This window comes from Apodemus sylvaticus, chromosome 10 (genome assembly GCF_947179515.1).
Source record: "Apodemus sylvaticus chromosome 10, mApoSyl1.1, whole genome shotgun sequence".
NCBI lineage: Eukaryota > Metazoa > Chordata > Mammalia > Rodentia > Muridae > Apodemus > Apodemus sylvaticus.
This window is the reverse complement of record NC_067481.1, coordinates 108,517,043-108,532,418: the sequence shown is the minus strand read 5'-3', so window position 1 is coordinate 108,532,418 and position 15,376 is coordinate 108,517,043. Positions and strand designations below refer to the sequence as shown.

The 15,376-nt window shown below is 40.4% G+C and overlaps 1 protein-coding gene across 6 annotated transcripts in view; it reads left to right on the top strand.

Moving 5' to 3' along the window:
* Pdxdc1 (pyridoxal dependent decarboxylase domain containing 1) overlaps nt 1–15,376 on the top strand; it is a 70,219-nt gene that overhangs the window by 29,361 nt on the left and 25,482 nt on the right. For all 6 annotated transcript variants that reach the window (XM_052195209.1, XM_052195208.1, XM_052195206.1 and 3 more), the window contains 6 exons: nt 1,037–1,115; nt 8,599–8,683; nt 9,507–9,555; nt 9,706–9,807; nt 11,163–11,288; nt 14,520–14,570. In XM_052195209.1, the coding sequence (XP_052051169.1) occupies nt 1,037–1,115; nt 8,599–8,683; nt 9,507–9,555; nt 9,706–9,807; nt 11,163–11,288; nt 14,520–14,570 (492 nt within the window). The remainder of the gene's footprint in view (nt 1–1,036; nt 1,116–8,598; nt 8,684–9,506; nt 9,556–9,705; nt 9,808–11,162; nt 11,289–14,519; nt 14,571–15,376) is intronic.

Here is a 15,376-nt window from a genome sequence, read left to right as displayed (position 1 = left end):
TTGAACTCAGGACCTTTGAAAGAGCAGTCAGTGCTCTTAACTGCTGAGCCATCTCTCCAGCCCCATTAAATTTTCTAAATCACAAGAAAAATAATGTTTTTTGAGTGCTTCTGATACACATTTTGTCCAGGTAGCATACAGTGACTTTAAAATACTTTTCTTATATGTATTAATAAAACTGAATAGATTTTAATGATTTTAGTCTGAAGTTCAAGAGTAAATAGTATCTTAACATAAAAATAATTGATTCAAGTTATTAATTTTGAGTCATCTGTGCTTTTAGAATTCATAATTTTTCACTGGGCGTATGCCTTCATAGTGCTTCCTAGTATGCACAAAGCCCTAGGTTTGATCCTGAGTACCACATAAAACCAAACACACTTTATCAATTGAGCTATCTCCCAACACACCACTAGTCTCCTAAAGCCTAGGCTGGCTTCGAAGTTCTGATTCCTGCTTCTACCTCCTGAAGGTGGTATAAAGTGTGTTCCAAGAAAATGTGAGGACCTGAGTTCAATCCCTAGAACTCACATTTTAGAAATCATAAATATTATAGTTTTGGTTTTTTAAAAAAAGGAATTCCGCTGGGCATGGTGGCACTGACTCTTAACCCCAGTACTTGAACAGTAGAGAAGGTGGGACTCCATGAATTCAAAGCCAGCCTGATCGACATAGCAGGTTCCAGGCTAGCCAGAGTTACGTGGTGAGACACTGTCTCAAAACAACAACAAAAAACTTCGGGCCAGACACAGTGGCTCATGCTTGTAATCGCATTGCTGTGGAGATGTAGTCAGGTTAATCTGTGGGCCTTGCTGGGTAGCCTTATCAGCAAGCTCCAGAGCGGTGACTCTGTCTCCCAAACAAGCTAACTTGCTCTGAGGAACAACCCTGAGGTGGACTTCTGATCTCCATGCACATATGTGTTCTAGTAACCATATGTGCATGCATTTGTGTGTACACACACAGTTGTAATTTTTCAGTGTATACCTTTTATAATGGTTATCTCATATATTTGTGGTTTGTTTGCTGGTCCTAGGATGTTGCCCTTCTTGAGAAACTGATCAAAGATGACATAGAAAGAGGAAGACTACCCTTGCTGCTTGTTGCAAATGCTGGTAGGTTTCTGGTTTTTTGTTTGTTTGTTTGTTTGTTTGTTTGTTTGTTTGTTTTTTGAGACAGGGTTTCTCTGTATAGCCCTGGCTGTCCTGGAACTCACTTTGTAGACCAGGCTGGCCTCGAACTCAGAAATCCGCCTGCCTCTGCCTCCCAAGTGCTGGGATTAAAGGAGTGCACCACCACCGCCCTCAGAAATCCGCCTGCCTCTGCCTCCCAAGTACTGGGATTAAAGGAGTGCACCACCACCGTCTTGTAGGTTTCATAATCTAGTATGTACAAGGACACTGAGTACTTGGCCTATGAGATAGGTTCTTGTTTGTGTTGTTTTGTCAAGATGGGGTCTCAGCTCTATAAACAAGGCCCCAGCCTGGAATATAATAATCCTCCTGCCTTGGCCTTGTAAGTGCTGGTGTTAAGGAAGTGAGACACCATGCCCCATCAAGGTAAGGCACTCTTGCTTTTTGTTTCTTTGTTTCATTGATTAGTTTTTGAGACAGGGTTTTTCTCTGTGTAGCCTTGCCTGTCTTGGAACTCAGATTTGTAGACCAGGCTGGCCTCTAACTTAAGGTGAGGCGCTCTTAAGGTAACTAAAGAAAAGTTCCTGGAACTAATTTGTGAACCTAATAAGTTTCTAGATTTCTATCTAGCAACCAACAAATAGAAATCTCAAGACAGCTGGGAAGATAAAAATGCTTGCCACTAAAGTGAAGGAAAGTGAAGGGCTGAGTTCCGGCTCATGGTAAACAGAGAACAGAACCCTGCACCTTGTCCCGTGACTTCCAGTTGCACTCTGTTGTGTGTACACCCACATGTACATGCAGAATAAATGTAATAAATAGCGGCTTTACAATGTCTTTTATAATAGCGTCAAAAGGATGAAAATAGGCCAGGCAGTGGTATTGCAGCCCTTAATCCCAGCATTTGGGGGCAGAGGCAGGCAGATCTCTGTGAGTTCAAGACCCTGTTCTACAGGGCTAGTTTCAGAATAGCCAAACCAAACCTGAAAATGGGGCAAGGTGACTTAGTAGGTAAAGATGTTTACTGCCTAATCTGACAACCAGAGTTCAATTTCTAAACTCATATAATGGTGAAAAGAAAGAATCAACTCCACAGAGTTATCCTCTGAGTTCCACATTGGTTCTATGGCATGTGCACACACACACACACACAAATACACAAATCTCACAAGCTTATTATACACAGGCTAATAAGAATACTTAATGAATAAATTAGCAAAAATATATGTAATATCTATGCACTGAAAAGGCATAGATATTCCTGAAAGTGTATTCCTGAAAGAAGTTTAAGAAGGCCCAAATGTAATATAGCATACATGTTAGAGACTTGATGTCACAAAATCATTTCTCCCTAAACAAGCTCTCATAATCTCTGCATAATGAGTTCCAGGCTACCCTAGGCTACACAGCACTGTCTTATCTCAAACAAACAAAACCAAGAAAGCGGGGAACGGAGGAAAGGAAGCAAGCAAGAAAGAAAGACAGACAGACAGACTTGATTTGGATCATCACTTAGTATATAGCTTGTGTTTAGCAAGTATAGGGTCCTGGATTCAGGCCCCAGCAGTAAAAACTTTTTGATATGTGGCTCATGCCTTTAATCCCAGCACTGTTGGTACAGAGGCAGGTAGATCTCCATTTAAAGCCAGCCTGGTATACACAGCAAGTTACAGGACAGCCAGAGTATGTAATAGATTCTGTCTCAAACAAAAGCAAGAGCCCTATTAAGAAGTGAAAAGCAAAGGCTGAGAAAAGTATTTACAAAACATTTTTTTCTGGCAAATGATTTATATCTAATATATGTAACATTCTGTTTTAATTCAGTAATTAAGGTGACAGATAGCTTTAAAATGAACAACATTTGGATGGATGATTTACCACATGGGGATATAAACACTTTAAAGATGTTTAATGTCATTATCATTACAACAATACAGTTTAGCTCCATATGTTAATATATATTAGATTATAGCTTCTAATCCCAGCACTTCAGAGGCTAACACCTGAGGACCAACAGTCAAGGTCAGTCTTGTCTAAATGGACAAAACCATAGTGAGGTCTCAGATGTTGTTCAGTTGGTAGAGTACATACTTAGTGTGTACAAAGCTCTGAGTTTGATCCTTAAGTCTAAGTGAAGCAAATGTGGGCACACATGTCAGAGAGCACAGTACTCTGGATATGTGTGCCACAAAATGGAAATTCAAAATTGTCTTAAGATGGATAGTTGAGTTCAGAGCCAGGCATTGTTAAAAATACAAAATAATAAAGTAAAACCATGATGAGAGCTCAAGATCTAGAACAGTCTTTGTTTGTCTGCTATGCCTGAGACCCTGGCTCCAGTTCCACTACTAAGGAAAAAGGTGCCTGATGCTTAAAGGGTCACAGCAGCTACATACATTCTGGTAGGGTGTTGTGTGACAAAGGTTACCCCAGATAGGGATCCCACTACAGACCAAAGTACAGATGCCACTAAAGTCTAACTTGGTAAACCAGTGAGTTTTGTTGGGATTAATTTAAAAGAGTAGAAATGACTCAAAGACAGTTGTAACACCAAAGCCTACCTCAGCATGATGACAGCTCCCAACACTGGGAACCTGGAGCTCACTGCACAGCCTGCAGGCAGCTCACTAGGCTGGAGTTGTCACGGGTCTAAGATCACTCAGAGATTTACCATGGCCATGGATATATGTTAATAAGAAGAGGCCTTATTAAATACTGCCATCATGGTACCAGGACTGCAACTGAGAGCACTCCCAAGATGCAACAGCTAGCCATATCAGCCCGGAGCTTATAAAGGTGAAACCCACAAGATTACATGTACTCTGCCAGTGTGTAGGCTGGGTCTTATTTTAACATCTTTATCTTGCAGATATCCTAGTCAATCTTTTTTTAGCAGAGTAAGCAAGTTTGATTATAAAAGCAGAAATAGCAATTAAGCCTTATGACCTGTTATTTTTGCAAGAATGGCAAATTTTACAACATCAGTCTATTTAAGAGTAGTTTTCTTCTCCAGCTGGGGAAAAGAGAGTGTGGGCTTCTAGGGTAGAAGCTAGGGACTTCTATGTTAGAGGCAGTTTTCTTCTAGGGTACAGCCTGTAGAAGCTAGGGACTTCTATGTTAGAGGCAGTTTTTGCTTTTTAGTCTCAAGCATAGTAAATTTAAATTTTTTTTTTTTACAGTGGAAGCTTTTTTTTTATTTTCTATATTCTTTGTTTACATTCCAGATGTTCTCCCCTTTCCCAGTTCCCCCTTCCCATATGTCTTATAAGTCCTCTTTTCACCCATTCTCCAATCACCCCCTCCCTTTTCTCTGTCCTGGTACTCCCCTTCTTCTTTTTTTTTTTTTAACTTTTTTTTTATTCGATATATTTTTATTTACATTTCAAATGATTTCCCCTTTTCTAGCCCCCCACTCCCCGAAAGTCCCATAAGCCCCCTTCTCTCCCCCTGTCCTCCCACCCACCCCTTCCCACTTCCCCGTTCTGGTTTTGCCCAATACTGCTTCACTGAGTCTTTCCAGAATCAGTCTGGCGGTTCCTCCGAAAACTGGGCACCTCAGTTCCAGAAGATCCTGCTATACCACTCCTGGGCATATACCCAGAGGATTCCCTACCATGTAATAAGGATACATGCTCTACTATGTTCATAGCAGCCCTATTTATAATTGCCAGATGCTGGAAAGAACCCAGGTATCCCTCAACAGAAGAGTGGATGCAAAAAATGTGGTATATCTACACAATGGAGTACTATTCAGCCATTAGAAACAATGAATTCATGAAATTCTTAGGCAAATGGATGGAGCTAGAGAACATCATACTAAGTGAAGTAACCCAGACTCAAAAGATGAATCATGGTATGCACTCACTAATAAGTGGATATTAACCTAGAAAACTGGAATACCCAAAACATAATCCACACATCAAATGAGGTACAAGAAGAAAGGAGGAGTGGCCCCTTGTTCTGGAAATCTAAATTTTAAATGTAATTTTAATCATCACAGGACTGTCCAGATTCCTCTGTTGGAATAAACCTCTTCCAGGCAGCCCCGCTGGTCTCTGAAGTGTCTTTGTTGATTTGCTTGTCTAAATCTTTGCAGCTTGGCTTTGCTCTTCTGAGAGGGACTCTTACCTTTTATTTCTAATTTCTGGCAGGAAAGGGCCTAGTGAATCAGTTTCAGGGACTTCCTGAAGTTCTTTTGAGTTGTTTACCTTTCTGCTTAAGGAGCTTCCCTGAAGGATAGATATGTGACTTCACTGACCTCCACCTTTGAAATCAGTGAACCCATGGAAGCGCTGCCTCCTAATAACCTGCCTTTATCTTCTTTTAATCTGGTCTAATCAGGCCTATATCTTCATCACCAAAGGAGAGAAAAAGCTATCACTCAGCACCACATAAAGTAGGCATGGTGGCACATGTTTCTCAGAGGAAACTGTTGCACAATATTGGGATATAAAATGTTGCAGCCATTCAGTAAACTTGAACAGTTCCTCAAAGAGCCAAATGCAAATTTTATAGTCCACTCTTCCCAGTAATGTAGGAGAAATGAAACAATCTCCAACCAAAGATTTCTATGCATGTGTTTGTTCATTGATCAAATAACTTGAGTGTTCTTCACATGGTGAATGGATAAGCAAATTAGGGCCCTGGCCTACAGTAGAACACTAATCAGTGAGTACAGGGAAGTGCTGCTGCCCACCCTCTTCAGTGTGGGGGAGCTTCAGAGGCTGCTGATGTACAAAGGAGTGCATGTAGTGCATTGACTTGATACCCTAGGACTGACAAGACCTGAGTGGCAGGGACAGATAAAAGATTGTTGGGTCATGAGTTAGGGAGGAGACCAGCTACAGTGAGGATAGAGAGCTTCTAAGGTAATGGAATCAGTATTGGTTGTGACATTAGTTACATACTGTATGTATGTATCAGCACTCATTGAACTATACACGTATGCAAATGGGTTTTTTTGCAGGTAAATTATATATATATTTTTTTAATTGTTTTTGTTTTGGGGTTTTTTTTGGGGGGGGTGTTTTTTTCGAGACAGGGTTTCTCTGTGTAGCCTTGGCTGTCCTAGAACTCACTCTGTAGGCCAGGCTGGCCTTGAACTCAGAAATCCACCTGCCTTTGCCTCCCAAGTGCTGGGATTAAAGGCGTGTGCCACCCAGCTGGTAAATTATATTTTAATCAAGCTGTCTATAAAAAGAGAACCATTGCTTCCTGCCTGATTCATCTTACTATATGTTTAAAAAGAAGCACAAATTGACCCATATTCAGTCACATGATAGACTTAGAGATTACATTTAGCATGTAACTGAGTGACCTCCTATTGTGACCTATATTTATTCCCTGAATACATGCCTCAGAAACAGACACTGCTAAAAAGTATGAAATTACTGTGATAGTGATCCAGTCACTAAACACAGCCCTGGACTTTCATCTGGGTAGAAGTATTACAGCCAAGTGTTACTTAATTCAGTAACCTAAATGTGTGGTATAATGCCTATAATCCCTGCAGTTGAGGCAGAGGCAGGCAGATCTCTATAATTTTGAGGCCTGCTTGGTCTATATAGCAAGCACCAGAATAGCCAGGGCTACATAGAGAGACCCTGTCTCAAAAACAAAACAAAAAAAAAAAAACCAGAATCAAAAATTTTTTTAATTAAGGTATTTTTTAAGATTTGGGATATGTCAAGCATTGGGTGAGTTTGAGGTCAACTTGATATACATACTTCTAGGCAGGCTACATAGTAAGACCCTGTGTGTATGGGGGTTGGGGATGCATGTAGTGTTGTTCCTTGGGCACGATCTTTTTTGTTTTATTTAGACTAGATCTCTCACTAGCCTTTCAGGGTAATGCTAGGCTGCCTGGCCAGCAAGGCCCAAGGGTCTTGCCTATCTCAGCTTCCTACTGGGATTACTATGTGCTACCATCATGCCTGGCTTTTTAACATGAGTTCTGGGAATTGAATTTAGGTTTTCATACTTGTGGGACAAGCATTTTGCCTAATCATCACCCCAGTCCTCAACCCATTTTGAGACAAAAGACTTATATATCTCATGCTGGTCTTTAACTTAGGTAGCCAAGGATAACCTTGAACTTTTGGTCTTAGTGCTAAGATTACAAGCATGTGCCACCATGCCTACTTTATGTGGTGCTGGTTGATAGCTTTTTCTTTTCCTTGGTGATGAAGATATAGGCCTGATTAGACCAGATTAAAAGAAGATAAAGGCAGATTTGTTAGGAGGCAGGTCTTAGATGGGTTCACCAATCCCAAAGGTAGAGGTCAGTGAAGTATCATATCTAGGCTAAAGCAAGGGGGTTTTGCAGAGCTTAGGCAAGAGTGATGATATGTCAGCCAGGAGGGGTATGGGAGGATTTTTTGTGTGAGGGTGGGGTTGGAGAAAGGAGGGCAGGTGGGGTTTCCCGGGGTGTGCTGGGGATGAGCAGGCATTGCAGACACTGAGCACCTAGTCCAGCGTTCCTGTATGCTAGGCAGATACTCTACCAGCTAGGCACATGCCGACCTACATAACCTTTTTTTAAAGTTGTGTTTGTTCAGGCCATGGTGGAGATATACAAGATTTTACTAGTTGGGATTTCGTTAACTGAAAATTTAGGGCATTTTGGGAAATACATGACTCTGTGTTTTACTTAATTTGAAAAGGATGTCTCCAGCTAGGTCTGTAGTGCAAATTACTAAGGGATGAGCTCCAAGACTTGACATATTTAAGTAGTCTTCAAAATATATGTTTTATGATAGCAACCTGCACGGTAAAAATACAAACTCATGGAGCTGGAGAGATGGCTCAGCTGTTACAAGCACTGACTGCTCTTCTGAAGGTCCTTAGTTTAAATCCCAGCAACCACATGTTGGCTCACAACCATCCATAATGAGATCTGACTCCCTCTCTGGAGTGTCTGAAGACAGCTACAGTGTACTCACATATAATAAAGAAATAAATCTTTAAAAAAATACAAACTCATGTTACATATTCTTTTTATAAAGGTGATATCTAAATCAAAAAGCTCAGATGTGGATATAACAACAGTAAGAAAAGATATTTTGACCAAATGTCACAAAAGTACTGTACCTAAAGTAGTGAGTGTAAAATAGTTCATATTGACAAGATATAAGTTACAAATGTTTATGGACAAACTTTGAGGTTTCTGAAGAGGATACTGATAAAATGGAGCATAGACAGTCTTGATGGCAGTGAGTAAAAAGTCAGTTTGTGGTTTCAGTACAAAATTAGGCACTTAGAAAAGGGGAGACACTTTCTTCCAAACTTACACAAATCAACTATCAAGTATTAATTTTAAGCTAACCACAAGGAAGATTTCATAGTAGGTATGCACTGCTGCTTTCGTCCTGTCAGAATGCTGTGTAGCTGTGTGTGAATGCTCCCCCACTGTAAAGATTCGGAAGGCAGTGGGTTGCTGTTTAATGTCCCTGTTTATTTTATTTAGGAACTGCAGCAGTTGGACATACAGACAAGATTGGACGTTTGAAGGAACTCTGTGAGCAGTACAGCATTTGGCTTCACGTGGAAGGGTAAGCAGACAGGAAGATTGATCAGTTCCATGTTGGTCCTCACAGAGAATGAACATCAGACCAACACTGAGTGACATTTATCATTAACAGTTTGGATTACAAATGACAAAAATCACCCAAACTGACTAAGATTTTATTGCTTCATATAACTGAAAAGACCATTGCTAGGAATGGCTTTAGATACATTGTCCACCAGAATTCCGTAAGTTCCTCTCCACTTCCTTTCCTAATCCTGGTCACTTGGCTTGATTTCCTGTGTTTTGGCTCATGGAGAGGCACTTTGTATTATGGTAAAAAGTAACTGCAGAAATCCTAGCCCTCTTTCCAGCTTCATGTTCCATGAGTTCCTCTGATAGCTGAGGTCATTTGGACACTTCTGAAGTGGGTGAGTCCACCTGAACTCAGAGTTTGATAAAGGTTATAGAATGGTTAGACAGAAGGCCCCTGGAGTGTCTTTAAAGAGAAGAGAAGCAGGCTCAGGGCAGCCAGATGATGCCCATGCCACCACATCATCCAAGATAAGGGTCCTTTTATCTTCTATAAAAAGGAAGAGTAACCATGAAAAATACAGACTAGTGTGGGCATTGTTCTAAGTAAGCAGAGACAGCCCCTAAAGCATGTTTTTCTTAAAAATGCATGTTGAAGCTTTCTCTAACTCCCATCTTTGGCTTTAATAAATGCTAATTAAATGGGTGAAGATGTTTATTCATATATCACCTTAATGACAGCACAGTTTTTGTTTTTGGTTTTTTTGTAGAGTGCCTGCTTAGGGAACAAGTAACATCTAAGTAATTGGTTCTTACACTGGTGCTTTTTCTTCCAGTGTGAATCTGGCAACATTGGCTCTAGGTTATGTCTCGTCATCTGTGCTGGTATGTTGTTGGTTTATTGAATATTGGTGTTGGTAAGAAGGAGCTTAGTCTGTTCAGTTCATTCTGGTTTTCCATAGTTCTTATGACTGGAGGATGGACTGTGTTCCGTGTTGTCTGGTTACCTAATGAACAAAGCTCTCTTTTCGGTAGGCTGCAACCAAGTGCGATAGCATGACACTGACTCCTGGTCTGTGGCTGGGTTTGCCAGCCGTCCCTGCAGTGACACTCTACAAACATGATGATCCTGCCTTGGTGAGCTGACTGTCACTAGGGAATAAATGATATTCATAATTGCCTTCTGGGATAGAACTTAGAGAAATAAAGGAATTTTTTTTCTAAATTCTATTTCTATTGCCTTTCTTAAATTACTTTTTTGGGGGCAAATGTATAAAATAATGGTCTTCAGTATGGCATTTTCATGCATGTATATTGTACCTTGGTCATACTCTCCAGTACCACTTCTTTTTAAAGTGGGAAAAGTGGCACATACCAGTAATCCCAGTACTCAGAAGGCTAAGGCAGTAGAATCTCAAATTTAAGGCTATCTTGGGCATAGTGAGACTCTGTCTCAAAAATAAAAGCAAACAAACTAAAGGTTGGTGGAGCTGACGCTCCATTGGTAGAGAATGCTCTTCTAGCTGGAAGCCCTGTGTTTCCGCCTCAGCACCACATAAAACGGGTGTGGTTGACCATGCCTGATATCCTAGCACTTAGGAGATGCAGCCAGAAGGATCAGGAGTTCCTAGGATACATTTGGGGGTGAGCAAGGGGGTGGGGAAGTACTCAGACCACAATACACATGTGGAGGACTTTGTGAGAGTCTCTTCCTCCACCTTTCCCTGGATTCCAGTGATCAAACTCACCAGTGCCTTTCCTGTTGAACTGTCTCATTAGCCCAGGATGCCATACTTTAAATCTTTCTACTTATGCCTCCCCATACTTCCCTGTGTGTATGAAAGATTTTTTTGTGGCATTTTACAACTGATTTCTTTCTATTGTTTGATTACTTAATAATGGTCATTTGTGGGTTTTTAGGTTCTCATAAAGTTTTTGTTAGTAGACAATAAACATCTTTTTACATATCAAATTTATGAATCAAATTATTTTCAGAGATTACATTACCAAAAGTGGAATTACCATTTAGGACACTGACCCTCATTTTCAGTACAAATTGTAACATAATATAGTAATGATTTAAACAATGAATTTTTTTCTGTTAGTGATAGGTGCATGCAAAATAAATGTTCAGTGATTACTGCTTAAACAGTTGATATCTTGCTTACTTGATAATGGCCAGCAATTTTAAAGATGCTCGTAGTAACCTGTCAGAGTGTTGCCTCCCAAATGGCTGAGAGCTATGTATGGCTCTAGAGCTTAGTCCATCTGAAATTCCACCTGGGGTAGCTCTGTCTCTCCTCACTTAGGAATCCTCCATGAACACAGCTACATCTTTGAGCTAAGCTCATTTAGATACTAGTTTTGAAAGGTCAGTGGATCATGTCAGCCAAGTACCCAGCATAGCATCTGACCCGTTCTATGTATAGTAGAGTAGCTAGCCAGTGCTGACACTCCTGCAGCCCTGAGTGCACCTGTCTTGTCTCTTATAGACTCTAGTTGCTGGTCTTACATCAAATAAGCCTGCAGACAAACTCCGAGCCCTGCCACTCTGGTTGTCTCTACAATACTTGGGACTTGATGGCATTGTGGAGAGAATAAAGCATGCTTGTCAGCTGGTGAGTAGAAACATTAAAAGAGTTACAGAAGCTCTTCCACAAAAGCAGAGACATGCATATCTTTTACTTTTGATATCCTTTGTCCAGAATGAGAAAGTCATAAGGTGACTTTCAGGAAGAGAGATGGTCCATAACACTGCTCTTGACTTGTAGCCTCCAGGGAAAGGGAATAGAGACATCGAAGATTCATGTAGAGGCCTGCCATGGTGACCCATGCTCTTCTTTAACCCCAGTACTTGGGAAGGCAGAGGTAGGTAGAAAGAGCTCTGAGATTGAGGCCAACCTGTTCTACATAGCAAGTTCTAGGACAGCCAGAACTACATAAAGAGACACTGTCTCAAAACAAAAACCAAACCAACAAAAAATAAAAGTAGGGTGGAGTGTTTAAGGGGGCAAAAAAGAAAATTCAGTGTGAGTAGCACAGGGTTTTTATATATGAGTGTGTATTTGAAAATCCCACTCTATTACATACCCACCCAACTTTTTCTGTTTGTTTTAGTGTTGTTGTTTACCTATCAATCCCATGAGTGCTGCCAATATAGTCTTAGGTGTGTAACCATCACAGAAACATGTTTGGCCTCCCAGAGGCCACACCTTAAACAAAGTTAACTCTCCCTCTCTCAGTAGCTATCAGTTACCAATAGCTCTGCATTCTGCTAAAGTACATGGGTCTTTTTTTTTTTAAGATTTATGTGTATAAATGTTTAACCTGCATGTGTGCCTGTGTACCATGTGCATGCCTGGTGCCCTTAGACCAGAAGAGGGCAGTGGATCTCCTAGAATGGAATTACAAATGGTTGTGAGCATAATTAGGGTGTTAGGAATTGAAACTAGGTTCTCTGGGAGTGTAGCTAGCATTCTTAACTGCTGAGCCATCTCTCCAGCTCCCAGGTATGGGTATTTTTAATACAGTAGCTTCTGACTATCAAAACAATAAATTGCAGTGTAGGTTAATGTTGTCTGGTTGACTGACATAAGGATCAATCTTCAAACTACACAAATATGACTCCTGTTTTTCCAAGATAGAGTCTCATATAATCCAGGATGTCCTCTCAAACTCGCTATGTAGTGAGCCTGGCCTTGAACTCCTTTCTGATTTTTCTGCCCCTCACTATGAAAGGACTGGGTCATTTGTGAAACAAAAACTCTGTTGCTTACATTTGCAGATGCTCTAACCTGAGGACAGGGTATCAGTAGAGTCACTGTCTGGTGAAGGCCTTAATGGTACCAGCTATGTATTCTTACCTGGTAACAGTGAAAGCAGTCCCTCCATCATCCTCTCTTTATAAGCGTGTTCACAAATCCCTTTTAGTGAATCCGTTAGTCACTTTTAAAGGCTGAACCTATTAATATCATTGTTTAGGATATTAGGTTTCAACATAGGATTTTTTGAGAGATACATATATTGATAACCTTACCTTTTTAAAAAACAAAGGCCGGGCTGTGGTGGCGCACGCCTGTAATCCCAGCACTTGGGAGGCAGAGGCAGGTGGATTTCTGAGTTCGAGGCCAGCCTGGTCTACAGAGTGAGTTCCAGGACAGCCAGGGCTACACAGAGAAACCCTGTGTCGGAAAAACAAACAAACAAACAAACAATAAATAAATAAATAATCAATCAAACAAGCAAGCAAGCAAGCTAGGTGTGGTAGCTCAGGCCTGTCTCTAACCACCTGAGAAGCATAGGCAGGAAGACCAAGCGTTCAAGGCCAGCTTTAACAACAGTTTCTGAGATTGGGCTTGAATATGATCATGCATGACTATAATTCCAGCTTTCAGAGTGAGGGGCAGGAAAATCAGAAAGGAGTTCAAGGCCAGGCTCACTACATAGCGAGTTTGAGAGGACATCCTGGATTACATGAGACTCTATCTTAGAAAAACAGGAGTCATATTTGTGTAGTTTGAAGATTGATCCTTATGTCAGTATAAAAGCATGATGTCATCTTTTGACACCTTCGTTTCATCACCTGTGATATAGGCTAATAATTAGGGTTCTTATAAAGACTTCCTGAGTTTATGTTAAACTATTAAGTAGTACCTGGTCACATAAATTATTCATGTATGTGTAAATCTTTGTTTTAAATATACTCTTGGGCTTCAGTTGAAGGTCAGAAGGAAAGCAGTATATGTAAGACTATATGGGTCTAGTCTTGGGATCCCAAACAAATGCTCTTCTCTTTCTCTCCCCAGCCAGGATATTGAAATTCTGGTGTCATTTTTATAGTTAAGAAAAATTAGTATTTGGTCCCCTTTTACAATACAAATTAATTTTAAGGTATATGTTTATAAAAAGAGGAAAAATTTTAAAAGTGTCATTATGCTGTTAGCTCATATCATGATTCAGTTTTTAGGAAATAAAAGCTGTTTTACCATAGCAACTTGGTCAAATTAGGGGAAGGTTTTAGTACTCATGGGAGAGGATTAGTTCTACCTTGGCTTTAGGAGTGCAAGAAAATAACAATAACATCAACTACCAAACACTCAAGGTTACCTCAACACTCAAGGTTACCACAGCTCTAAGATCTGCCTAAAATTCAAACTTGTAGCTAGTCTCCAGTGCTCAAGAGGGTTTGGATTACAGCCTACTGTTCATTCATCATGCTGGAACAACTGAACCACGTGGGACATTAGCAGCTGTGCATATCTGCATGTTCATGCTATGAAACCCATACTGTTACATACATTCCCAGTAAGAAAGAGTTGCCTCTTGTGCCTCTCTCTCCTCCGCATCTCCTTTGTCTCTCTATGTGGCAGCTGTTTAGCATCTATTCAGTGACAAACACCATAAAGTACTTTGTGTTGTTGCGTATGATGCTCACATTTCACTCAAATGCAGATCTCACAAGTGGGGTTCCTGGAAGAGCTTTACAACATCTAATACTCAGTGAACATCTGCTCTCAGTATCATTTTCTCTACTCCCTGAGTTAGGGACTATAATGATTCTCAATGATTCTTACATCAGTGATGAGGGATGTTGGATTGACACTGTATAGTAATAGTAACAGTGTCCACCTCATGAGTTGGCATGCCGTGTACCTTTAGTTGCTAGCCCTACATGTGAAAGAATGAAAACTATTTGCAGATGTTGAGTTGTCAAAATTAGGACTCACACTTAGTTGCAGACACTCTGCCTGAGGTACTTATTTGCATATTACAAAAACCCTCATGAAATTTGCTAATATATTATGTCAGTCTAGCAAGGTTGTATACTTTTTTGTTGTTATTATTTTCAGAGTCAACGGTTGCAAGAAAGTTTGAAGAAAGTGGACCATATCAAAATCTTGGTATAGTATATAATTTTCTCTACTTTTTAAATAAGTTTTTTAGCTTCAGTAAGAAAATGGTTTTCCTCGGTGGTTTCCCTTGAGTTATGATGATTCCAGTAAACAACAGTCTTTAGGAGGGATTACACATGTACTTATACAGTTACACAGTTAGCCTGAAATGAAGAAATATAAACAATGTTTAAATTTTTAAATTCCTATAATTCTGTTAAAATCTAGAATTACACAAAAATCTATGTAAACTCCTGGCTACACCTTCCCAAGGTCACCCATCCCTGGAGACGACTGTCTGAGAACTCTGGGATGCTTTCTGAAACCTGCTCAGAGTAGGATGAGAAGGAAAAGGCAAATACCCCAAGTCTTGGCTCCTGGGATCTTTCTAAACTGAATCTCAGTTTTTGCTCCCTCAGTTGGTAAATGACAAGACTGACAACTAAATGTATCAGTTGAAATGTATCAAATGAAATGACTAACAACTAAAAGTATCAGTCCAGGAGGGCAGCTTTTCCACATTTAGAATTTCTGGAAATATATAGGTCATGTTTTTATGTAAGTGTGCTCACTGAGTGTTTCTTATAGAGGGGAAAGGAAAGCGCTCCCTGAATACAGTCAGGGTTCAGAAAGGGGGCAACTTAATCAGTAGACTGCTTCTGCTGATTAGGGCTGTTGAGCTCCTTGGGGCAAGTTTGATCTTCACAGGCAGGATACCCAATTTCTTTTTCTTTCTTCCTTTCACGTAACAGACAGCTACCAAGAGCAGCCAATCAACACCTCTCTTCCTCCTACCTATTGGGGTCCTACCATTT